This window comes from Manacus vitellinus, unplaced genomic scaffold (assembly GCF_001715985.3).
Source record: "Manacus vitellinus isolate BGI_N305 unplaced genomic scaffold, ASM171598v3 scaffold_70_pilon, whole genome shotgun sequence".
Lineage (NCBI taxonomy): Eukaryota > Metazoa > Chordata > Aves > Passeriformes > Pipridae > Manacus > Manacus vitellinus.
In genome coordinates, this window is record NW_021940754.1 from 2,813,599 (window position 1) to 2,841,204 (window position 27,606).

The window sequence follows — 27,606 nt, forward strand, 5'->3', positions numbered from 1 at the left end:
GTGCTGCAAACACCCACTTTTGAGGATGGGGCTGAAATAAAGAGAAGGGAACCACCACCTACTGTGAAATATTCAGTAATAGCCACTGACAATGACAGGAAGCAGCCACAGATCACAAGTATTACTGAGTAAGACAATATCACTGTATTCACAACTATTAAAAAAGAAAAGAAAACCCAAAGCAATATCCTTTCTTGATATATGAAACACTTTGCCTTTCATTCAGTTACACGTTTTCAGAAAGCAAGAGGACCAACAATCTTCAGCTACTCCTGCCTTTAGCAGGAGTAGGAATAAGCAGACAGCTCTCACTGGAGATCAATTGCTCAAGTCTCAAATCACTTTACAAAAATTCTACCTTCTGCATCTCCTTGCAGAGTGGCATGCATGACAGTTTGCCTGGGGAAAACTCCCAGAATATGATGCTATTCATTCAGCTAAAATAGAAGAGGAAGAGCCTGCCATGACAGTGTTTCTTTAATGAGAAGAACAGACTAGAAGACCAACATATCACATAAAAATTAGCAAAATATTTGCTTTATTTAAAGATTGTGTGAACTTGGAAAGGGAGATGGTGTGGGGTGTTGTTCAGTGTACACTGCCTTCCCTTGCCATTACAGCACTTGAAAGTCCAATTCATGACAAAGTTAGCACCCACAAACATAAATATAGTTTCCATTGGAGAGATTCACAGGCATTTCAGCTCTGCTTCCAACCAGTTATGCACAACTGTGGACACAAGTGACATGAGAATCATAGGCAGAAGTGCAGTTTTTGACCAAGAAAACACTGCAAAGCAAGGTATTTTTTAAGTATCCCTCTTGAATTGTAGGCAAAATTATACTACTTGTAAATACTTTTGAGAAGAAAAGAGTTACAACCTATAACAGCCTCATTAGTCATGTTCATGGGAGGCCCTGCACTTGGAAACCTAAATCCCAATGTGGAGTTGATGCCTGGGTACCACAGATCAGCTGCTGGGGGGGAAGAGAAAATGTTCTAAAACCTATGGAGGCAGGAAACTGAGTCACATAAGGCAGAAGAAGGTGCAGGCTGGCTTAAACACAACTTCCTCCCAATTCTTTACTCCCTCTAACCTGCACACCTGTGTGTCTCTTAGCCAAATGCATCTGTGGGAGTTTGTTAACTTTCTGTCAACTTATTATTTAGGTTCACATCCCAAATCAGTGGATTGATTTTTCAGGAGCGCTGAATACACAGATGCTCTTACCAAATTTAAAAGAAGCCATAGAGATTTTAGTTCTTTGGAAAACAATGTTATCTAAGCTTTAACTTTACTAATTCTTCAGCAGATCACTGCAAGTTGTACAACAGAAAAACAAGAGAGGTACCTCTTGGTTCTCAGATTTTAAGGTCCTGATCTTTCATTTTTGTCTTAAGGCCAAAAGCACAAGTGTGGGGAATGCTACAAGAAATGCTTACAGATGGACTGATTCTCTCTAGATGGGATTGAAATAGCTGAACATGTGCAGTCTGTACTTCTGCAGATCAAAGGTCTTTACCTCCAGTCAGGACTGATCTTACATGAAGAACAACAGAGGAACACCTGAAGAGATAGTTTCCTGAATTTATTTGCAACAAGATGATCTGAGAACCATGCTTCTTGTCTGTGTCATGCTCCTGAAAATATGCTGCATGTCAGACAAACACAGAAAGGCTTGCTCTTGTTTAAGAAGCAGAAGCAGGGAAAACCCACAAAGAAATAATCTTAAAAAGCACAGGCCAGTAGCAGGTACAAAGGTAAAGAAAACTACTGATATTCTGGTGAAGATGTGAAGGTAGAGCGAGGCATTTTCCCAGTCTCCCTGCAGGCCTGATGTGACTACATGCATGGAACAGGCTGTGCAGAGGTGTGCCAGCCTGGAGTGCCTTGGCACGGAAAGAGCAGACCTACATCTCTGTCCTCTCCATAGCCCTGCTGTGTGGGCTGTGAGATCACACAGCTTGGGGCTTTTTTTTCTTCTGCATTACCAGAGGAAGCTTGTGCATCAGACACCCATCAAAAAAGGAAAAAAACAGACTCAAAAATAAGAATGGAAGCAAGATACCAATCTCCACCTATGAGTTTTCCACAGGCTAATAAATGAAACATCCTCACACTGAAAAAATCAGAGTGTCAGACATATCAGTCATCAAGGAAATTTTCAAGGGACAGAAAATGCAAACTGAACAGATTACAATAAGAAGCAAGCAAGAAATACAAGTTTAATAACTTAGAGATATTTGTTCATCACTAGCCTGTGACATTTTGGCTTGCCACTCTGAAAGTACACTGAATAAACATTCAAGACATCTAATTTTGCTGCAGTATTACTTAAAACGAAATAATGAATAGAAAGATTATTAGACTAGAGCAACAGGCACATTCATAGACCATTCACAAATGCTGGAGGCTTGAGAATCACAAGGGCTTTTTCTTAATTATGTACATGCTGTTTAGGGAATCACTGAAAATCTCTTCCATCAGAACCAGCTTGATGGAAAATTAGGTTTTGAACAGAAGTCTTCTGCCGTTAATCAGTCAGCTTTCTGCAGTCTGTCGCTACCAAACCAAGCACCTGAAAACTGAAACTGGAAATGGTTATAATGTAAGGAGTGCAGTGGGAGTGAATCCTCAGGCCCTCAATAGGCTGCAATCCCCTGCCAAACTTTCCTTAGGTGGTGTCATGGCTGTGATACTTTATATGCCTCTGAACAGATTAAGAAAACCTGAAGTGCAGAGCAGAAGGGAAAAAGTCCTTAAAAAGCAGTGTGACTTTAAAAGCCAGAAAGAAGAAAAATCACCGAGCAAGCAACTAGAGCAGTCTCCATTCCTATCTCCTCACTTTGACCTCTCAGCCAGTCACGAGAAAGGCTTGGCAATGCAGGCATTTCCCTGCTATAATTCAGCTTTGCCCTTAAAGGCCAGACAGTAAAAGGTTTCAGTCACTCCAGACTTGTCTGCATCTCTCTAACTGGCTGCACAGCCTACCAGTCCCGCTTTTTAAGAAAACTTCTTACCCATGAGCAGATCTGGGTGCACTCAAACCTCTAGGTTCTGCCCCAAATCAAACATTTCACCTGAATTAATTGTGGGCACAACTTTGGACAAACTATGAAGGCACGTGAGAGCCCAGATCCTGTTTACAAAACAAACAAAATAAAACTCCATGTTGCCCATCGCATATTATTATCCCACAGCAATTCTGCACCAATGTGGCTCTCCTGAGAGGCTGCACACACTCTATCAGGAAAGAGCCTGGTGCTGTGCATGAAGCACTTCCTTGGAGTTTTTAGTAACACCTTCAACTACTGACAAACAGTTACTGCAACCACCCAATTGTTCACCACACTTCTATGTCTCAGATGTTTTTAAGCCACACAAGAGATATTAAGATCTTGCATTGCCACACATAGTTTGAAAACATCTCATAATGATCACAAACACTTGTGGAGAGGAACATGAATTCATTCCTGCAAAATAAGGTGAACAGAAGGACAGATAAACCAGAGAAAGTCATGGCAATTCAAATGTTCCTTTATTAGAGGAAACAATTTTCACCCACCTTAGGCCATAAGATTGCCTAACTGAAAATACCTACTTCATTCAAAAATAATCATGCAATTAGAAGGACAGGGAAAGAGACACAACTTTAAAAATTATAATCCATCTGGTATTTGCATGTATAAATGCAATATATAAATATTAAACAATATAAATAAAAATAGTAAAGAACAACACACCAATTATTTTTTGAGGTGATGTGAGAGTGTTTGTATGACTTCTAACAGAGTGGTGAGATGAATTATGCTCATGTTTGTTTATAACTTGTTCTCTGATTATGGGCTAGAGAGACTACAGAAACAGATAGACAGATATGGGGAAACTCCAGCAAGCCCAGAATTCGCAGCTTATTGATCAGATTCCCAAAATTGCATGGCTTTTTTTTCAAATGTGAAGTTACCAATGTAACTGGGGCATTTAGCAATCCCCATTGCTCTTCTGTCATCTGAATAAGAACAGAGGTGCAACCACTTGCAACTGCTCCTCTCTCCAAAACAGTATCAGAGGGGGAAAAAAGACAAGTAATAAAAATTATGAAAATAAACATGAGTAAAGCTGAACAAATGGGCAATTAACAGATAAAAGAGAGTCCAGATAATCAGAGGCTACAGCACAGGTGCTAAATGCATGAAAATTATGATCCTAAAGAAAATACATATGTTCCTAAAGAACATCCTAAAGAAACCAACCCAGCTTACCAGGCATGCAACCAGGAGTCCCCAGTTAGATGGGTTTAAAGGTATCTTGGACTAGTGATGGGGATTCTTTAAGAAACAAAAAATTCTTTCAATATGGTGGCCTCGCTCAAATCTGGGAGCTTTTTGTCTCTAATCTCAACTAGTGAAGACATCTGACCATTCTGGATGTACATTTTAAGGAGCAGGGGGAAGGACAACATGTTTCTGGATATTGCTCTACTTGTTGAGAAAGGTTCTGGCCCACGTAAAAAAAATTTGAAAAGAGAACATTTTGGATTGAGTCTACACTGAAATGAAGGTAGAAGTGTATATAAATTAAACCCCATTAGGGTGGTATTTAATTACTTTCAGTTCTTGGGGAGCCAGTTAACCAGACAAGTTGCGAGAGCCATTACAAAGTAGAAACTGAAACAAGGGGCAAAATGGTTACAGAAACCTGAAAACTTGGTTTCATTAACAAAGTATCTTCAAATCCATGTAGCTCATCATTCCTAGGTAGGCAAAATCAATCCAGGCCCTGAAACTGTTCAGGGAGTGTCTGGGACCAGGTAAATTTTCCAAATCCATGTGCACATCCTGAACTGCTAGACTACTTCTCAGTGATGGAGAAAGGAGAAATCTGGCATGACAGAGCTGTGCAAATCTTGATCGACCATTTCTACTTATAGTCAAATTATAATGTGGCTAAAAGTAATACAGAAAATTTAAGATAATTTTGATCAAACTGTGAAACTCACACCAGCAATGGAAACATCTGCCAACTGCTGTGAAATCTAATTTTTCACAGTGGTGTTTGAACAATGAAAATTCACACATAGAGTAACATTTCCTCTTCTTTTAAAAATGTCAATGAATTAATGACAAGTCACTACTGATTAGCACCTCCTGGTAAACATTAATACAAACATAACTAATAATATTAATCATATTAATATAGCCATTCAACTATTCAAAGGAAAAAGCAAATATTTAACATAGTGAATGCCTTAAAATTGACATTTTTATTCAATGATATAATTGGATAGTATGATATGTGTATGATACAAAACAGACCCTTAACAGTGAAGGTAGATTCCATTTTTCAAATCAAATGGGAAGTTTACCACTGGTCAACTCCCTGTATCTGAACTGGAGATATTCCTGACAGCTGTGTTCCAGTACAAGCTAAAATCTCCTGGTTCTTATTTGACATTGGTTGGTGGGTGGGGTTTGACAGTCCAGATAAATTAGCAGATCATATATTGGGGTAATTTTTAATCCCTAAAGTTCATGATCAGCTCAAGAATTTTGTTTTAGGAGGCCTAAAGAAAAAATAATTCAAACAGATTGGATTCTGTGACTGTAGTAAATACATCTGTGTTATTTATAAATAAAACAGGGAATTCTGAAACAAAGGCTTCAGTGAACATTTTCAGCTCAAGTTTTGGGATTGGTCTTCAAAGGCTGCTGTTTTTTTCAGATCAAATGTGGACAACATGAGGATATAAGTAGTTAATTTGTATTCCACTACCTAGACAACCTGCTTCCTTAATCTCTTTCATTTTCTCACAAGCCATCTGCAAAGTCTCAGTACCTTTGCAACAGAGGACACTCCTGCACAGTGTACAGACACTTGAGTCTCTTAAACAAGGTACACAAACAAGAGCATATCAGAAAATGCTCATATTCAAAAGTGACTTGGACATTATTAACTTACAAAAAAGGTGGCTATGTACATTTCCCATGAATTAAATTAAGTCAGGAACAGCTGTCAGAAAATAAAATTGACTTTTCGGGGGGATCCCTCAGCTCTGAGGGTTTAAAACTGGTACATTCATAGCACAAGAGATTTTTATTTTCTCCACTCCACAAACAAATCCACTTTCCACTTTCACATTTTTCCTCTTGGGCACATTCACTGCTGAAGGTTAATCGTGACTCTTAAGACAAACAAGAGATATATGTGATGCTTCCTTTAGTTGGAAAAATGTTTAATGCATTAAAGGTACAAAAAATGCTGGTGCCCTTGAGTAAGCAATTGAATCAGGATAAAATAAAGGTCACTGAGAATTAAAATAAAACAAATATCCGTCTGTCTGTGCAGAGGCTCACTGCCCCCTCTGTAGCTACTGTCACTTATTCTTTATAACAAAAAACAAGAGGTCGGTCTGCTGCAGCACAGTCTTGAAACAATTCAGAGATTAAGGTATTTAAACAGAGGTGGAGGCAAAAGGTGTATTTTAGTGACAGCAGCACTTGTGATCTAATGCCAACATATAAGGGCAAGCAGAGCACAAAGAGCAAAGTGAAGCCATCCTAAAGAAGGCATGCAAGGTTAATCATGGGGTGTGATCTTGTTACCTCCTTTTAAACCCAACTGTATCATCACTGCCATGTACTATATAGAGCTTAAAAGACCTTGTGGATTTTTTGGGGTTTGGGTGGTTTTTTTAACCTTCACCTCAACAATGAAGGCTTATTCATGCTCCTGCCAAGCCACAAGGAAAAGAAGGCACAGGGAAAAGCTATTTAAATCTGCTCATGGTCAATAAACACTGACACATTACAGGCAGCACTGAGTCAAACTGAAGATAGTAAAAGAGTGGCCTGTCCTGGTGGAGCAGGGATTGTGCAAAGCAGGAGGAAAGGCAGGTTTGCTACCTTGCAGAGAGGTTTGGCAGAAATGATGCCATCAGCTTGTGCTGCTTCCTTTCCAAGTGTCACCCTTCGTGGCAGCATTCACACCATTCAAACCATTCACACTGTGAGCTCAGCTGTGTGATGAGCATTCCATGCTTAAAACAGCTCATGAGGTGCGATGCTCGCCTGGTCCGGGATCCAAGGCAGCCTTCGGAGCAGAAAACAGACTCACCACACACCATCCCTGTGCTCCCTGGCAGCCTTGATCCCAGGGAAGATGCAGGTTCTGCTGCTCTGGGCCATGAGCAGAGCAGCACCACATTCCAGTCTACTGCTGTCCAGCCTGCTCATGGAATTGCAGCATGGAGGGGTGAGATCTATCCCCCCGAGAACCCACAACATGATACTGAGCCATACTGATGGACCTGGCAAATCACACGGAGTAAAACCTCTACTGCAAATCCCTCAGTGGAAGTCCCCTGGGAATTTCACACGTGCTTCCAGGAATTAAGGGGCATCACCAGTAGCTGCTTTCTAACATCCACTGCCCCTCTCAGAGAGGCCCTCTCTACCTGCCAGCACTTACCCAGTGCACACATCTCACTGTGTTTGAGAGATCAGACTCCCAAGGCAGATTTTCATAGACTACAACTAAGGTAGTAGCAGTGTTTATTTTCTCAGCTATGTTACAGATTTTTTTTCTCATGATGCAGAAAATTAATTTAAAGAAAATTCAAAATAAATGCAAATAATGGCATTTCTTATGTTTGTACAAAGAGCCCTAAGCTTTTAAAATGCAATTTACAAGGAAGGAGACAAAATGATTTTGAACTCTTTAGCAAAAGACCATGTCAAGTTAAAAAAGTGACTGAAAAGAAATTACATCCTGGTAAATTATATTACAGACAGCTAGTTGTCCAACAGGAACACTTTGGACTGTGATACACATCAAAATGAATCTAATTATCCCTAAAAATCAGAGAATCTGTAAGTTTACCTAAAAAACAGGAAATGAGCTTTTAATTGTTTCCACTGCAGACACAAACAAAAGACATTGATTAGCTTACTGGGCTCAAGAGAGGTAATTATTTTGCAGCAGATGCATCTGCAAGAGCAATTCTGTGACAGGTAGAGATTTAATCTGCCTTTATTTTATGAAGACCATCTGCACAAATTACTTTTTCCCTCAGATTTTAGTTTTTGAGATGAACTCTGCTCAGACAGAATGCAAAACTCAATTACAGCCCAGTATCAGGACCTCCTGATGCTAGAGACCTATGCTACAGACTGTGTCTAATGAAAGGCCCCAAGCTGAAAGCAATTTAATTTCCTTTTTAAAAAAAACAAAACAAACACTCCCCAGTTTTGTAAAAATATTAAAAATACTATGAAAACAGATGAACAGATTACTGAGACATATGAAAGGGAGAATATTTGAAAAGTTTTTTGCCAGGAAACAAGCTAAGAAGTATTTCAGTAAAATACTCTCTTACAGCTAATGTGCTGTTTCATTCTGCAATATTGCCCCAAGAGCAGAACATCTAGGTAACAATATTCTGCAATACTCTAAATCCACAGTCTTGACAAAGCACTTAGCAAGACATACCAACATCCCCACATTAACTCTCTCAATGTTGTTTCCCAGACCACTGCTGACTATAGCAAGGCTTGAACTCTTTTCCAAGCATCCACACCCACGCCCCTCCACCTGCCCTCATCTGCAGTGCATTTAGTGTCTGGACCTCCACACAGAAAAAAAAAGTGCAGTAGGTTTTATTTATTCAAATTAATCCACTGAATGAACTAACTGTATCATCCCCATCAGGTGGATGGGCACTGAGCAGTGTGGTTTCAGGAGGCATCTACAGAGTAAGACACCACACAAAATGAAGCCACCAGTACTTGCTTCCATGCTCTCCTTTGGATGCACACACTCTCCAGGATGCCACATGTATGTCACCCAGAGCCAAGAGGTATCAAGGTAGAGCTGAGGTACAGCAGATGGTTTATTGAATCTCCTTTGTCTTAGTTTTTTGCCTTTAAGCAGGACTTGACATGCACCAAAGCACACTTTGGACATGTTTTAAAGACTGCACTGAGCTCTAGGGAATGTTCACATTAATGTTAATGACGGGAGATGTTCCCACAAACACTCACAGAGGAAAAACAGAGATGGTTTTGGGCAAAGTGTTATAGAAAAAGACAGAGCTATATTGTTACAGAAAAGCAAGAGCTAAATAATCATAGTCACAATAGCACAGATGCAGAACTGATAACATTAACCTCTTCTCTAGGTTACTAACAGCAGCAAGAAGAGGCAGAGACAACTATATTACAATTTAGTGAGTTATGACCAACCAGATATAGTTCTAGATACCATTTAAGTCCTGTAAGTAGCTTAGCTCTTGCCTAATTAGTTATGTTTGACAACATGCACTAAATGGTAACAACCTATCTGGCAAGCCCAAGCATCACTCAGATCTATGGTCAACCATGAGAAGATGAAACAGAGACCAAAAGGTCCTACTTAGTGCACTATCTCTTGTCCATTTTGGTTCCTCTCGCTGTTGCAGACTTCCTACCAAAGAAATGTGGCATAGGTAAGGACAATACATCCTTCTAGGTGCATTATTCCACAACAACTGGACTCCAAGTAAAGTATTCTAGGCAGAAGGGCTTGTGGATTATTGAGCTGATAGTTGATATGTTTATATTTCTAATCACGTACACTTTATAGTCCTGGGAGTGTTTATTCTCACAGCATTACTACTTCTTGTGCAAGTAGAAGTGCAGAGACAGAAAGCCTGGTGGGCAGGGTGTACAGCAGTGAGCTGTGCAAGCAGAGCAGTGGGGGCCTGCATTACTCACCCAAAGTTCAAGTCTTTGGCTGGTCCCTACACTGCTGAAGAAGATGGGCCCTGGTTCTGCTCCATTGCTTGCTCCTTTCTTTTGTCACAGGTGGAAACAGTATTGGAGCCAAGGCACAGGTATATTCAGACATCCAAACTCTCCACCTCAGTTTCAAGCAACAGGCCACTTCTGTTGCTTCATTAGTCATTAAAGCAAGAGCAGTTAGGGATATTATGGTCTCCTGAAGAGAAAAAAAAAATCCACAGGAACACATTGGTTCCTCAGAGAGAAAACAACTGTTTTCAGATTGGCAATAAACAGTGTTTTGCTAAAGGAAAACCCCAGACACATTACAGCTTCCAAAACAGCAGTGAAGCCTGATTATTTTCTCATGCAATAATCAAGCGAGGGAACCAGAGTCCTTCAACAAGGAAGTAACTCACTGGCTGAGAAAAGCTATGGAGGTCTGTTTGAGAGGTGAGAAGAAAGGGAGGGCCCAGCTATTGCCTGGCAGGGCTTCAAAAAGCTGGGAAGGTTCAGATTAAATACCTCCAGCAAAGCTGCTGAACCAAAGCAAGCCTCCTGCCTTCTCTCAAATTTGACCATCCCACTGTTTTGGGATTACTCTGATCTTAATAATATCTGCTCCAAGATCCCACAGGAAGTGAGATGAGCAGGATCTTGCTGCACAGAGAATTGTAGTATTTCTAAGGAGGCCAAATTTGCCTCTAGCTGCAGTAGTACAGCTCTGTAATAATGCATTTCTTTCCATGGCTTAGCTGCAAAGAGCTTTTGGCTAAGTTTGATCACTACATATTCATTTAGTACCAGTTTAAAAAGGCAAATTCTGGTTGTAGTGTACAGCTGAGAAAAGGTAAACCAGCAGGATAGACTCCTGCCAGATCTTCTCTGAAGGATTTCCTTCTGAAATTATCTTACTCTTAAGAAGTGGTAAAACTGGTTTGTTTGTTTACTTAAGAGGAGGATTGAGAGTGTGGAAACCATTGATATAATCCCAGAAAGCACTGGCTGCAACACTTCAACACAAACACAGTTAGACATTGGCATCTAGAAACAGCACAGGGTTTTGTTCTGTGCTAGAGGAAGGAAGATTTTGGTAAACTAAGGATGTAACAAAGCAGGTTACTAGATGGAAGTATTAAATCCAGCCACGTGCACTTTTTAAAGATGGATTGTTGCCTGCAAGATACCATTAGGTTTTACATTCCCTCATTCCATGACCAACTCTTAAGCATGCTGCAGAGACAGCAGTCAACTAATCCATAACAGAACATGAAAGTTCACCTACAAATATTTCATTGCCAGGTATTGTTAATAAGAGACAAATCATGAAGAATTTAAGCGACTGAATATTTTGTGCATGTGTGTGGGAATAGCACAGCCAATTTTGTGTGAAGAACTTCATTTTCCAACTCATGTTCGCCCTCTTTCACCACATGGTCTAACTCATCCTGGTGGGTATGCATTTCACACTTGCTAATTATGGAGCATGATGCTTACATTCTGAGTATCACATCCAACTATCAACCTCATTTTTGCTTTTAATCTACTGCAAAAGAATGATTTCCTCTTCTTTCTCTTAAAATAAAAAAAAAAAAACAGCTAGAGCCTCATCAGAAATAAATCACTTTCCCCATTAACTATCAGTGGATTGTTGAAAGCTAATTGCAACATGTGACTTCTTAACAAAGCAAACGTATTCCCCTTTGTATTCCACAATTGCTGGGTTAAAGAACACTAATATTTCCTTCCATTCAGTCCAACACAGGAATGAAACCCATGGTGCAAACCCAGGGTCTCAGCCACTATAGCTCACTCCACTTCTGGAATGCTGTCACAGGCTCTGCAGATGATTCACACACACAGAAATGCTATTAGACACGTGCCTCATATAAAACAATAATTAGCAGCAATACCAAACATCCGACCACAAAGCACTGGTGCAGCACAAAATGGATTTTCTCAAGTTATTTTATTTTGCAACTTCTGTTGCCTTCATTATATTTTAATTAAGACTGCATCAGGAGAAAAATTAACCTAGAAATAACCTCACTAGACATCCAGAGAAGCACCAATGTAGAACAATGTTAAATTCAGCTGGGATTGCAGATGGTAGCTCTGTAAATCAGGTTCTGTTTCAATTCAGCACTTCAGCAGAAAGTTCATGCCTTCAAGGAATTGCTACTGAAATGTAAGGTATCATGAAACAGATCCCACTCGTGCTGCACCATGACCAGGAGTAGAGACGATATATTTCTCTGCAATCATTATAGACAATAACTGCCTAAATCACTGAATTCAAAATAAGTTTGTACTATGAACAGTACAGAAGGACTTGGGCTAGGCACCAGGTCAGCATATCAAGGATGAGCATTCCTTAGGTCTGTACAAGTCACCATATTTCTGATGTTTGCTATCTGTGGGTTTAGTAACAAACTAAAATACCACTGTAAAATTTACTCATACACAAATATAACCTAAGCTGTGGACCCAAAAAACGTTCGTCCCCTCCTCTAACTCTGCACTACCTGCTTCTCTGTTCCAACAATCCCCTTCTGCTTCTGCTTTTGGGTATGTTATCCAAGGATTTTTTTCAAGTAACAGTACTTAAGAGGTACCGACCAGTGAAGGCAAGAGTTGTAGGTATTAAAGCACTGCTATCAGCTTTGCCATCTGCAGAATGGGAGTACTCTTCTCTAAAGGGGAAAGGAAGGAGGTGCCAGGCAGGATCAGACCAGAAGTATATCCAGTGTACTATGTCCCCTTCACGTGTAGTATGTTCTAGGTGGCACTGTTGTAACGGGGATCTCACAGGTGTGACCTGACACTTGAAATTAGACAGTGATTAGCACAAGCCTTGAAACACCATCTTATGTACTCAATAGCTCAGCAACATTTCTATCAGCAAGAAGTATTGACTTAGCTTGCTCTTATTACCCAAATCAATGCACAGTCCCCTTCCTTGATCCTGCTGAGCTCTCCGTCTCAATGATTTCCTGGTGCACTGAGTTTTATAATCTAATTACCTGCTGTGTAAAAAGTGCTTGCTTTTGATTCTACTACCTTTCCTTTTCCTTGTCTTCCAACACACACAGAACCAACATTCAGATTCCACTCAAGATCATTACAGTTTTCTGGATTTAAATTTAGTTAAAAAAAAAAAAAAGAAAAAGTGTTGTATAATTCTTTGAGATAGAAGTGCACATATAAAACAGACCACTATGGAAGTACAAAGCCTCCATTCATGTAGAAGACACTGTAGTGTACTTCTCTTTTCTGGTTCTTTTTGTCTCATCTTTTCAGATTAAAAAACAATCAATCAAACAAACAAGCACACTAAAAAACAACAAAAATATACATACAACACCTCCCCCCCAAAATAAAAACCAAAAACACCCACAGGAAAATCAACCAAACAAAGAAACAAAAACCCCCAAACCCTAAAACATTTCCTGCCAGGCACTGCAGCCTGTACAAAGCTGGGACCTCCTTTAGTACTAACATCATCTTATTGTTACTTAGAGATGTATAAAACAGTCTGTAGGCACTCATGGAAGGCAGGAATGCACAGGGCTTACTTTCTTGACAAAACCAAATAATTTTTGGAATAAAATAATGTCTACAACATAGGCAGTGCTACGTCCATAAAATACAGCCAGCTTCCAAAACTCAAGCTGCCACTTGCTTCCACCTCTATCCAGAACGAGCATAAACAGAGTATAGCTAGAAATGCCTCAACAGGCTGAAAAGAACATCAAGCAGCACAAAGCACAAAGTACTGTCATTTTCTTGCCAGTGCTTATTATGGCAATAAATAACCAGCTGCCTTCCACCCTTCACATATATACCCTGAGCGTGGGGGCTCGCTGTAAACGCAGAAGCACGGCTCATCCTGACAGCATTCCATCTGCCTGGGCAGGAGATTTTACAGGAACACACATGCGCGTGTGGCAGCCAAGAGGCTCAGCTACTGTGAAATACACAGCACACAACACAAAGGAGGAAGGAGGGTGGGGTGGGGGGTTGTTAAGCTCATGAAACGAAGGCAGAAATCAGACGCAAGAGGGCTCCAGGACAAAACTTCATGTGCTATAACCCGCACTGAGGCTGAATCACTGGCTGGCCTATGTTGTTTTGTTTAAAAAAAACATTGCGGATGACGGAGTGTGCTATATTTTATACTTGCAGTCTGCTGCTAAAGGGTTATGAGTCACTATTTTCTACGCTTTTATGCTGCAGTCTCATCAGTTGCACACCAGTGAGCTCAGCGAGAAAGAGACAAAAACAAAAGATGCTTGAATTAAGACACACAGAAAACTAGCTTAAATTCCAGATGCCCCACATGGAAGTGGTGATAGGAGTCCGAGCTGTGAGGTTTAGGAATATTTCAACTGGACTTAATCCATATCATGCAGTATAAGCCAGATGTTACAGAGGAGAAGCAAGGAGACACTGAGAGCAGCATGTGAGTGTACAGGCAGGGACTAAATAACTACACACAAATCCAGGAAAACACTCCACCATGATCCCCACAATCCTGGGATTAATCCAGGCCACATCACTGCAGAGAGAAAAGACCTCCAGTCAGAAGATGGTAATGGCTGTCCAAGCAGCACTGCAACGTCCTACGTTGTCAACACAGCTATGGAGCATCTCCTGCAACCCTCCAGGCACTGGATCCACCCTAAGCTCTATTCAGGCACGTGAAACAAAGGCATCCCTGCCCACAGCCTCCTGCTCAGCTTACTCCAAATCTGCCATGGAAAACTGGGTAGGAACAATTTGCATCCTCTCACAGCAGTAACTCTGCCCTCTACACTGAACAGAGTCCTGGGAGCATAGCAAGAAATACAGCACCAGTAAAACTTGTTTCATGCTCCTCCCTGCCACTAGGCACAGAGAATTCCCCGAAATGTGTTCTTCTGTTGCCAGTTCACAGCAGCACCTAAAGAAGCTTCAAAGTCAGGGAATAAATTCAGAAGCAATATGAGACCACGGCAATCAGGGCAGATGTATCTTGCTTTCTACTGCAGTACTTCAACAACTGCCAGTGCAGAGCCTTTTGGGTCCAATAAACTCTAGAAGATTTTTCTACCATATAGTCACACTCTACATCTTAAAAAACATCTGAGTGACAGAGATAAGCGTAGTGAAAGCTTCCTAGTGAAAAAAAGAGTCAGGCTGTGCATAAATGATCACTAGAGTAAAAGATGCCTCAAAATTAGGATTCCGAGGGTCCTCCAAGGTGTTTTGTATATCAGGACAGGTGAATCTGATAAAATACAAGATAAAATCCCTACTCTTGAATCTTGCTAATAGAGTAATGAAGGAACACCCTTCACTACTGTACAAATACTGTACTGCTTAGGCCATGAAGGTACTGCATACTTTATCTCAGTGACACTCAAAAGTACTCAAGCAATACCAGTATTTCGGCACACAGTGCTCTGGCACACGTTGCTTCCTTAAGATATCCCTGTAAACTGGTAACGAAGGAACATTTTCTGACTATTTCTTTAAGGGGCTGTTTTGAGCAGTAACATTGACAAATTACATAAAAGCACTGTTAAGAGTGGGAAGAACACTCTCCCAATGTGTGGCATGATGCAAACCGCTGTCTTTCCCTGGACTGCACCAGAGGGCAAAGCTTCTCAGTGCAAGCAGCAATGCTGAGTGCAGGACAGGTGACACATGCACTCACCAGAAGGATACACTTGAGAAAAATCAGGCAGAAATGAAAGCCACTGACAGCAAACCAGCGTATTTAGAAGAACTAACATGGAAACACGAGGTTTTAAAGAGACTTGAGGAGTGACATTTCTCATTTATGTGGTGTGGTGTGAATAACCAGAGCATCAAATCACCCTCTAAACTACAAACACCACTCACAACTAGACTGGAGGTGATATGCCCAGAGTATCTGAATAAATCTGTGAAGTTCAGAGTTTTTTGGAAGCTCTGTAGCATCGTTCACCTGGGTTCTCTGCCTTCAGTACAGATGTATTTCAGGTCAGTGCAACTGTACTTCTTCCCAAAATGCTGGGTGACCCACACAGCACCACAACACCAAAGAAATATCCTAGCAGGCTGGCACAGGATGGCCTCAGCTTGGCTGTCCAAGACAGTCTGCCCTTTTCCATTGTTCTGCCCTTGCCTGACATCCTTCATGATTTAAATTGCCATTTTTAAGGTTTTTTCACAGATCATTACCACCCACACATAAATGATGCAGCTGAGACACCAAGGCACACTCTGCAGAGAGCAGGGAAGGGTAATGCTTTTACGTAAGATGTCATCAGAGGCATTTCATCTTTTGCCACTTGATAGCTGCTCAGCACAGATACAGACATCTTTGGGTCATTTTTTGCATTATCTGCACTACAACAAGACCATGATGCAAAGAGCAACTTTATTATCCAAGAAAGGAGCCAACATTTGGGAATCTCACATGAAATCTAACACTGATAAAAAAAAGGCATGAACAACTGCCCAGGTAAAAGAACAGTCGCACCCCTATGCTGCTTTCCACAGTTATTTCAATTACTTAAGGATTCATGGCTTGTACTTTCATTTCTCCTCAAGAAAAAATAAAGTATTTTGTGGGTGCATTTCAGCTGCACAGCAGTTCTTGCACTCCAAAGTAAATGGAACCATTCATGCACACACCAACATGTTTCACATGTATTATTGTATTATTGTATTATTACTGTATTATTGTAGTCCTTTTTATAAAAATGACTACTCTGGCTTACAGGCCTCAGGATTGCTTTGTAGCTTCTCTTCTCCAGCTGCTAAGGAAAACTGGGAGTTTTGCTGAAATTGTTTCCTACAGATGTTTTCTTCCTCAAAAGAATGAAAAATGGGACAAGTCTAACCTGGACCCTCAATAGCAGGGTCTGCAGGAGCTGTAGCTGAACCCCTTTGTGTTCCCATTCTCCTCTGTGGGCTTTGTCCCTCGTGTAACTCTTATGTCTGTGAATTTTTTCATGCAAACTTCTTGCATGGTTTTAAAGCTAAAAACACATCCTAAAGGTTTTGTGCTTTGAGGTTTTTTTTCTTTAAAAAAAGAAAACCAAACCTTTTTCTCCACAGCAGTAAAGTGAACTTCTTTCTTTGCCTCTCAATGTTTCAAACATAAAGCACCAACTATTCACAAATACACTGAAATCTGGTCCGTATTATCCTTGTTTAGACACATAACAGCACAAAAAACCCAACGGAACTCAGAATATTGAACTGCAAAAAGGATCCAGCACTTGCTGGATTTCACATCAGAAAGAAGAGAGGAAGGGAACCAGACATCCAGCCCGCTGAATGGGAAAGAGGCATCTCCCAATTCATGTGTTCATCTCCAAGACCTGCTCTTAGGTGTCACAGCTTCTACACCAGATCATGGTGATATACTGTCAAAGTTTTGGTGCTGTAAAAAGGGTCACTTTATGAAATCCTCTCCCGTGAGTCTCTGAAGAGAGATTCTCAAAGCTGCGAAAGAACACAGCAGAGAAGGAAAGCCTGTCTTCCTGCAAAATGGCCCTCCTGCAGAGTCTGCAAAGAAGCCTGGCAGAAAAAACAGTAACTGTCTCGTACTGCACACAAGTGCACCCAAAATCACCACTACGCCAGGACATTCTCCCAGCCCTCTGCACACTGCTTGGGGAAATTTTATGGATACCTGGATCTAAACAACACGATCACGCTAAGCATAGTCACTCAGTGGTAAGAAGTGCATCTACGGAAGGCTATTCAGAAATTCAGCATGTAAAAATGTAACTTGTCTGAAAAAGAGGAAACGTATTGAAGTTAACATGGTGACCCAAGGCAAGGGGTAAAGGAGGAATGCTGCTCAGCTCCCACACACCTACAAAATATTCTCCACATCAATGGAGATGTCACTGCTATCCATCTTCCCAATCCCTTCCAGCCCCACAGTTATATCAGGGACTGCTCCTAGAGCTTCTCAGCTTCAAAATAATGACAAAACTAACCCAAACCTACTAGCTGATGATTAAACAACAGAACCCATTTTGCACAGGATTCCTGGCCTCTCCCTCAACCTCACTGACAGTATAATTTCCTTTGATGAATCCTGCACTTTCATTCAACCCATACCCTTTCTATTGGCACTTTAGCACTTTTGCCCAGAGCCATGATAATGCTATAAGGAACAAAGTTGGGCAACAAACTGTTCCCTTTCATAGAACAGAGAGGTGCTCTGAAGCATTAAAGCCTAAGAGGCAAGGTCACGTCTCATTTTTTCCCTTACTGATGTATGTAAGTGCTCTAATTCTCCTAAAATAGGACTAGTTTTCTTCCTCACACTGTGAAGAATAAAGCACTGCCCGTTTCTCTTCTAGGATTTATATTTGGCTGGATTCTTTATGCAACACTTTACAAAACATGTAAGACTTTCAGTGACCCAGTGGTGCCAGCTGCTTTGTTTTGTGTGCTGTGCAGTTTCCCTGCATTCCTTTATGTAAGGTAGCATGAATTCCACCTTGCAGCTTCATTCAATATTCAACACAACCAAGCCACACAGATATGGAGAGTTTACGATGCCAAACTCACCAGAGCCATGTAGTTACCTGGCCAAAGAGCCCGCCCATAACTTCAGTGGAGCTGCATAACTTCAAGCCCACTGCCCCACTGGATCACACCATCTATACAAAATTATTAGCATTTGAAACATTTTACCTTTCTTTTTCCTCTTGAGACTGGAGTCTAAGAAAAATCTAGTATTTTCCTCACATTTGAGCATGTACTTGACTAAAAATCATCAATTAAAAAACCAAAACAAATACATTCACTTGAAAATAAGTGCTTCTTTGGTTTTGACAAGCTAAACAAAACACCCACTTTGACAAATAACTGGATGTTTATACCAGTATCAGTGATAAAAACCACCAAAACCAGAACTTTCAGACAGACTAAAAAATTTACACTCACGCCCCACAAAAGTATAACATAAACAATATTTAAAGACTCTTCTATAGCAAAATTATATCCCAGCACAGCTGTAACTGTGACAGATAGAAGTATTATCTGGCTGTTCCCAGGTAAAAACAAATATTTCACCATCAGGCAACATTAGCAACCTTATGCCAAGATCCATGCAGCAAACAATGAGCAGCCAACACTCCTCAGATTTATTCCCACGTCAGCTTTGGGGGTCATTTAGCATGATTTCTGAACAGCAGTATACTGACAGGAGACTGAGCTCTGTACAGTGACAGACATCCCCAGCACTGGCTGAAAAGAACCACGAAACGCCAGTCCCCTAAGCGTGGAATCAGAAATAGGTAACACTGAGCACTAGAGGGCAGCAGGAAACAAACCAAAACCAATAAAAATCCTCTAATTCCCAGAACAGGGACCACGTTCTTCATCAAGGCCAAGGCAGTTAAGCACCGTGCTTAACCAATTTCAAACCAATTGATTGGTTTTAAAAAAAAAATTATTAATTCTGATGTTGTTTGGGACCAGAGTTCAAACTGAAGTGAGTTTCCAAGTGGGAGAGCATGTTAACTGCCTGCAGTCAAAGGAGACTCTTCACATCACCATAAAGCACCTTTGTACAGCACCCTCCACTTCAAATAGAGCCAGAGAGTAAAATATTCTTAGTGTGATCTATATCTTTCTGGTAAAGGGAAGCGATGAGAAGTTTCTGTACCTAACCATGGCAGCCCAGAGTGGAAGTACAAGCCTTTCTTTCTAGCTCAGCTTTGCCTCAGTCTGAAAGTGATTTAAAATAAAGTATCACGCACCTTTTGGATTTACAAAGTTACAGAGACTTCTTAAAGAGACTGTATATAAAGGTCTTTAGCCTTCAGGTTGTCTTCAGCATGGCCAGACAAAAAGCCATTTTGGAAATTTTGCAACTTTTGGTAGCTCAGATGGCCAAGCTATAATTTCTATACCAAGTAATGAACACTTGAGTTCTGGGCTGAACTGAACCTCCAAGCACCCATCAAGTGTCAGCCTTGGAAAGGTTGCTGCTGACATGCCAAAGTCCACTCCTTTCATTTTCTCCCTTTACGTCAGCACTTGTGGACTCGTGAACTCCCGCAGCAGAAAAAGCACGGGCCACGCCAGACTTCCAAAGTAAACATAACCCATTTCTGCAGAACACATTAAGCAACTGTTGACAGGCCAGCAGACGTGGCAAACAGGAGAAAGCATTTAAGGACAAGTCAGAACACATGTACCAACATTAGCACCGCTCCCCAGTTCCTAATAAAAGACACACCAATCCACCACAAAACCAGGCATGTAAGTTCTGTGGCAACAGGTTGATAATCTCTGTTTTGTTTCTACATAGAAGCTTGGTTGACTGAAAACCCAGAAAGCAAACATAACAGTCCAAAAATCATGATGGCTTTTACTTTTAAACTGGGATAATCTTGTGCTCAGTCCTCTTGATTTGAATGGCAATTTCAGTAGCAGTGCCATGGCCCAGGCTCACTGATTTGCCTGAAGCCACCAAGTCTGTTCCATTTTCCCCAAGCTCTCACAACTTATTCCACATGAACTATTTTTGAAGAAAGCCTACAAAACCCTCACAATTGATCAGAAAGAACCTACAGCCTGGCTACACAAAGGGAAAAGTGATTAATACTTTAGCACTACTACTTTCAGAAACCACCATCCTGCAAAGACTGTAACCCCCTGTGAAAGGCAGGACATGTTGCAGACACTGTATCTTGGCTGTACTTGTGCTGCTGCCTGAAAGAGGAGCTGTCCCCATCTCAGCCACACAAATATTCACGTGGCTGCCCAGAAAGCTGGGCCAATTCCCTGAGCTGACTTCTCATGCGGCCACCTATGTACCAACACTAAGGATTGACCCGGAATAATAAACACAGTCAGAGGCAGCCTAGGATTCTCACTGCATTAGAGAGGTCAGGGAAGTCCACGGAAAACAACTACAGGTAAGCCTGGGCTCAAACCTGAAGAAAACTACAGGAAGAGAAGCAGCGCTTTTGGAGAGGCAACTAAAGGTTGAACACCTCTATCCTCCCAAACTGGCTTTAATTCATTTTGCTTTTTTTAAAAAAAGCTAGCCAGCTTTTACATAATTGCAGGTCTCTTCAAGCCCATGGTAAACTCTGTGTTCCTTTACCACCCCATCTCTCCAGCATCATCCTTCCTCTCCTACTGTCATCCTGTGGAGGTTTTCAAACCAAGACACATCCCTCTTATTTTCTCTGTTCTTGTGGCACCCACCCCATTTTCCTCCACTGGCTGACCCTGTCTACCCATCCATTTTCCTAAGGACACAGCTTTTTAATTACTTTTCATTACAAAGAAAAAGCGATTAAGGCAGAAGCTACAGGGCAAACAAGGAGACCCATCTCCCCAAGATCATCAGCCCTAGGCAAGGGCCATGGAGGCAGATGGGACTGAGTTTTGGCCATGCTTCACACAGGAGCCTCCCAAGTGTGGTTCCACAGCTGAGCTCTCAAATGCTGCCTCCAGACTTTAACAGAATTACTCCAGGGCTGCACTGACAAACTCAATTCTGGCTGATCACAGCACATGGGTAGAGGCCAGAACCCTGCCTGAATCAACTTGTAGAGCACATCTGTCGCCTATTCTCTACAGTTTTTTAGGTTGCTAATTTTCCAGGCAAATATTATGTTTCCACTGTCCCTGGTACCCTCTGGTTCAGTGCCCTAAATGAAAAGTTACACTGTGAGTGATTTATTTGCTTTGGAAACAACCATTATTAGCTTCTTTTGAAATATTAATCTGAATAATTTAAGGCTTTCCCACACACACACCTGAGTGCTGCCTGCCAAGTAAGAACTTTTGCTGGCAATTTTTCTTAATCCAGAGGAAGTAGTAAGATGTTCCTGCTGAACTCTGCAACTGAGTGATGTAGATTAAAAAAACAATAAACAACTTATTTTTAAAAACTATTTTCCATTGTGGAGCAAAAAAGGATAAAGCACACTGAAAGGTCCACTGATCCAATTCAATTTTCTCAGTCTATCACCGCTTACACACTTAAACTCACTATGACAACAAGCTAAAAGTCTGAATGCTTGTTGCAAGAGTAGAACCCTCATTTCCACACAAATCATAAAACCACTCATTTATACAGAACTTAGAGATTTAGTAGTATTCCTACAGGACTACTTGTTTTCTTGCCCAGGGATGCCTGCTGTCAGAAAGCCCTGTTTTCATGGCTAATGGGAACTATCTTCTATTAGCAGTGATGGAGCCTCTTTAGGCTAATAAGACCTATTATGAGTGACTCAGACACTGGGAATACCCCCATAACCACTTCCATGTCCTGAGGCACTGATGGCAGGGTATCTTAGTCAGTCTCAGTCCAGTTCACATGGCAGATGTCAGAAAACACAGCCTGTCCCATCAGTCTGTTCCTTTCCTAAGGAAGCTGTCACCTTCCCAGAGGAAATGTTTTTGAATCATTAAGGAAGATCCTCACCCCTAACAGAAACCTTTCAAGTTTGATGGGAAGACTCACCATCCATCCTGCCCAAGCCCCAGGATGCAATCTTCTGGTCACATAACCTATAGCCACTCCTGCTCTCCTCACCTACATTGTGTCGCAGCAGCAGCTCTCAGTGTCTCACGAGAAAATAAACAAGTAAAGGAGCTTCCTTTCCCAAGATACATTTGATAGAACTTGCTTGTCCAAGAACATCTGACACAGGCAGATTAATTTTAAAAGCCTCCTCCTGCCTCTTCTGCCACACTGACCAAACTCAGTGGCTTAGAAAGCTGAAGTTGCATCAAAAGAGAGAGTTCAAGAGAGTATGTATATTGGTTTGATGCTGTTACAAGGAGACAGGAACCAAGATGTTCAGAGCATGAGCTGGTTATCCTGTGATACTTGGTTATTTCAATCCCAGGAGCACAGAGTAAGGAACCATTGTACAGCATGCATCCCACAGTTATTTCCAACTGGTTTCAGTTGTGAGCAATCTCTAAAACAAGCAAAAAAGGAGAGGGTTCATGGGCCTAATCTGCCCTCCTCAGCACAGCTGGAATCCACACTGATATCAGGGGGTGCTGGAGACAGCAAGGAGGCAGGATGTGGCCTCTCAGCATACCTTGAGACTGAGCTTCAGCTACATATTCCACACATGCACCATTAATGATTTGCCCAGTGCTGTCATTTCCACATATGTCACTTCCACTAAGCCTCAGAACACTCTTAGGACTGCTAACTGGTCATGCAGTTCTTCTGTGCACCCCATTCCACAGAGCAATCAGGTCCACTTGTCCTGAGCCACACTAAATGGTGCCTGTGCAACACACTGCAGGAACTGCCTCACAGCTCCCAGAATTTCTTCATACCCGCACCACAGGGCTTGTGAAATCTGAGTAAACAAATGCCTTCCAGCCTGTCTCACTATCAGAGGAACTTCTCCATCCTCCTCTCCCACAACAGAGGAAAAGGCTTGCTCAGGGCATTCCTCATAGTGATGGTCATTGCACTCATACACAAAAAATAAAGCAAAACCTCAAAACAGAGGCCCTATTGCTCTAATGCAACGTGGATCATGGAATGTGATAGGTATCATGGTTTAAAGTAGAGGTTAAGAGCAGAAGATTTTCATCATTATTAACGTAAGATGTGTGAATTCCTGGTCTGCACAGCAAAACCAAAGCAAGGTTTGGTATTTACTGTTTGCAGATTTCATTACAGCTCTGGATGTCCCACACCTGGTGGTGAAGACAACTGCACAGGCAAGTAGTCAACATCAACAGAGCTCATTAGTTGGTAGATCCCACTGCTTGCCTGTTTAGCATGCAAAAATTGTGGAATTCCCACTGAAAAAACTCACCTGTCAGATTCCAAGCTAGCTTCTTGGAAGCAGACCAAAGAAAACCACCCAGTGTCAGAGTAAGAAGGAACTAAATTCTACTTTTACACTACTTAAGATTTTAAAGCAACCAGAAATGTCATCAGTGATGTTTCACTGGCTCAGGTGTCTTGACAAATCCTCTCCACACATTATTTGCTGACCAGAATTTATTTCCCTCCCCAATATTAAATATAATTAATATATATTTAATATATTTAATATGTTAAATATATTAAATATACAACCTTCATCCCAGACAGCATGAATATAAGGCAAGAAGTGCCACTGGGCCAGAGCATTTCTATTTCACCTTTCTTGCCATGTACTCAAGCTGACTGGCCTGAGGGCTGTAGGACTGAGCATGTGTCAGCTTATCATCTCAGATACACCACTACTCCCAAGAATGGGCAGTAGTGGCTGACCTAAAATGGTATTTCTGCTGGAATCAGCACTCTTTCAAGTGAGGAAACTGCTGCCTACCAGGAGTTGAAATGATGTTCTCATCACACTCATGTCATTAGCATAAGTAAACATTCAGTTATAATTTTAAAGTAATGGGCTACAGAGGCCACATCCTGAGTTCACGACTGGAAGATGCATGATGAGCACATGAAGAAGATAAGGAAAAGTTTAAAAACTTCTTACTGACTATGGTAATATGTGATGTTATTTCCTGCTGATGTCTGAACAACTGCTCTGTGGATTAGTTCAAGTAACTCCTTCTGAGAACACATTACATGTGAAGAAAGAGTGTTGTAAAAACATTAGCAGCTGAGAGTATCCTCTGAACTCCTCTTCTGTGTCTCATCAGCCACACTGTATCTGGGGAGCTTGAACAGACTGTACTTTTGCTAAATTGTGCTTAAAAACAGGCAGATGCACCAGTACCAGACTGCAGTTACCTAGTCACACAACACACTGCCTGAACCGGTTAAAGAAAGAGCATGTGGAGAAACAGAAGCTGTTACCTGTGGGCAGAGAGGGAAAAGCATCCACAGAACGATAAAGTTCCTCAGTGTTTTCAGTGCTGCGTGGAGGCACAAAGAGCTCTGCCAGGTCACAAACAGATGGAAGGTCCAACACACTGCTCTCCTCTGAGTTAACACTTGGTGACACCTCCGTTCCTTCCATGGTCCCACTGCGGACATAAATGCAACTGAGCTGGGTTTTTACAGCATGAAAATCTAAGCAGAAGTCAACACAAATGATCTGGCATTTTTGTACCACTTTATGAGCTGTGAGAAATTGTTTTGGCACAATTATATTTCATTTAAAAAGAGAAGCGCAAATTTAAAGATGTAAAGAAAGAAAAACGGCAAATCCCAGAGACAACAGCCCTCAGCCCTAAGTAGGCTAACTAGGAGTCCACAATAAACCTGGTTTTCTTAGAGGCTTCCCAGAAGTACAGACATAGGCCCCAAAACTAGGAAGCCATGGATTATATGCCCTCCACGGTACACTATGTGGGCAATTCAGAAGGAAATATGTTCTACAGGGTCCCTTTCTACTGATGCTTCCAGAAGTCTCAAGTTAAACCAATCCCTCTTGACTATGTTCACTGGCAGAAAGAAAAAGCATCTTAAAACTTGGTAGTCTCAGACTCACAGGGATGGCAAAGACCTCCTGGTGTGGAGACACTTGGGCAGCTATGTTGTATACCCTGTGTACAACACTTTGGAAAGCTTTGGTTGAGGCATCCCCACACCCCAACATCCTTCTGTCAAGCGTCCTCAACCCATCTACCACCACAGAGGGCAAGAACACACAGCTGGGTGGAGAGCAGGACAGGGTTGGTGCCACTCAGCTCTACATCAAGCGCCGCAGCGGATGGGCAACTCTTCTGGAGAGGATGAAACTAAAGTGTTCCAGTCCAGCAGCTCCAAGCACAGTCACACAAGTGTCTGGGGCAGAAGAGAAGTGAAATGCAAAAACTTGGGAGGGCAGGAGCTTTTTCTATTTCAGTAAAGAGTGACAGGACAGAGGAACCAGATCCAGTGGTCAGAAAATGGCCTGTGACCCGGCAGGCTCACATTTATCTTCTCTTCTATAAAAGGAGAGGACAAATTCTTGTCTCGGGGTTATTATCAGTAAGGAATGTTACAGGCCCAGAGGGCAAAGAAATCCCCCGAAAGGATTAGTACTGAAAAATAAAATCAATACCCCCATGAGAAGATTAAAAAAAAAAAACCAAAAAAAACCCCACAAAACCCCCACCATTCCTCAGGTGTTTCTGTGTTGAGTAAACTTCTAGCTAAGATGCACCTCTGACCTTTCAAAATGCTGACCAACTCACTGATGAAGAGTGGCAATGTTGGCTGTAACACCAGAGAAGAACAGCTGCCTTGCCTTGGAGGGACAAGGTCCATGTATTCACAGGAAGTTTCCAGGGAAAAGGGAGTGGAAGGTTAAAACCAAAACAAAGTACACAACCCTCTTCCCTAGATGAGTCACTGCAGAAGGAAGCTTCTCCTCCCTTGCTCTTCAAGTCCCAAAACACAAACAATCTGTGCACAAGGAACATATAGAAGGAGAAACTTTCCTCACATATTGTGTTAATGATGTGTGCTACTTTTTAAGTACAAGCATATTTTAGAGAACTGCCTATTCAGTCACTGGTCTGAAAAAAAAAAACAAACAACCAAAAAAACCCAAAAAACCCTCACCAAAACTCCAATGAATTCTCTCTCTCCAAGGGTAAGTAGCAAATTACAGCAACAGGAGCTGCTGGTGTGACACCAGATTGTCATTGATGGGGCTCCAGTAGTCCTGGCTGTCTCTGTCAGCTGCTGTGCTGGTCTCCTTCCTTGTCTTGCCACAACAGGACTAACAACATGTGCAACCATCTTTTGATCAGGTTTAAATAAAACAAACCAGCTGTATAAAAAAAAAAAAAAAAGAGTTTTCCCCTGGATCAGCTCCCTCTAGATCTCCTAGGTCAAGTACACAGCAGTCCTACTCCCAAAAGTGACGGTGAGACCTGTTTGTGAGAATAGGCTCAGCCCTGGGCCTTCAGGCATATGAAAGAAAGGCACTATTATCTCTGTGCCATACCTGGTTAAGAGCACTGATATGCAAACAGTCCCCTTGGGCAGAGTCCAGGAGCAAACACTGTTACTGCTTCAGGATTCCCTCATTATTCCTTCATGGTTTGTCAATCCCATCTTCCTGGAATGAAACAAACAGGTCAGTTAGATGCTTCACATCAGCTGACTTGGCTGATGGACAGTGTGACCTTTCAAAGTACATATGCCAGCCGATGTCAACAGTCAGTCATCACGTTCACCCCTGTTTCTTGGGTCTGGCACAGAAGAAAAGTTTTCAAAGGAATCAGAGACAGCACATCTAGTAAGGCCCTGGAATGCTTTTGACAGCAGTGGAGATCTCCTGGAAAAGGGTTGGTCTATTCTAGAAATAAAGTCAAGAGTTTCTTTACAAGAAGCCGTCAGATAGGCAGAGAAGCAAATTAAAGCTGGCAACCTTCCCTCCCTCCTGTGGAGAGCGGTATTTCCCCAACAGGTTTATCTCACAGCGCCTTGATGTCAACGGATAGCTTGTGCTGTGTCAAACCTCAACCAGGAAACGTGTTTTAAGAGGGCCACATAACCCACTCTGTAGAGTAAACCACAGGCTCACAAAACCCAAATCCTGTTTGCCACCCTCTGCCATTACCACAATTATTTTCAGCGAGCAACGAGGAGTAGTTTCAGGAGGAAACCGGATTTTCCTCTGGGCCACCCTCAAACGGTGGAAATGCTACCAGGCATTACCCAAAGGCACGCCACCAGTCCTGCACAGGCCTTCCCGGCTGGCAGCACACCCGGAAAGTGCAGTGGATCACAGGCGGGGTGCGAGGCGCTGGCCTTACCCACTGCCCCGCTCAGCTGGTTTGGGCGGAGGCAGGTGAGGGGGTTCTCTTCCTCCCGGTGTCCTTTCTCTCCCCTTTTCCTGCAGGCAGACACGGAATTATTTCAACAACCGCTCCCTCGGCAGTGGAGGACAACGAGAGCAACCCAGGGCG

The 27,606-nt window shown here is 41.9% G+C and overlaps 1 protein-coding gene across 1 annotated transcript in view; it reads right to left on the reverse strand.

The window, feature by feature from the left end:
- CHGB (chromogranin B) overlaps positions 1 to 27,578 on the reverse strand; it is a 72,898-nt gene extending 45,320 nt beyond the window's left edge. Inside the window, exons 1-3 of the mRNA XM_029964379.1 lie at positions 27,454 to 27,578; positions 26,640 to 26,753; positions 24,557 to 24,726 (exon numbers count right to left, since the gene is read on the reverse strand). Coding sequence (XP_029820239.1) covers positions 24,557 to 24,719 — 163 coding nt within the window. The 5' untranslated portion in view covers positions 24,720 to 24,726; positions 26,640 to 26,753; positions 27,454 to 27,578. The remainder of the gene's footprint in view (positions 1 to 24,556; positions 24,727 to 26,639; positions 26,754 to 27,453) is intronic.
- Positions 27,579 to 27,606: the final 28 nt, after the last annotated feature.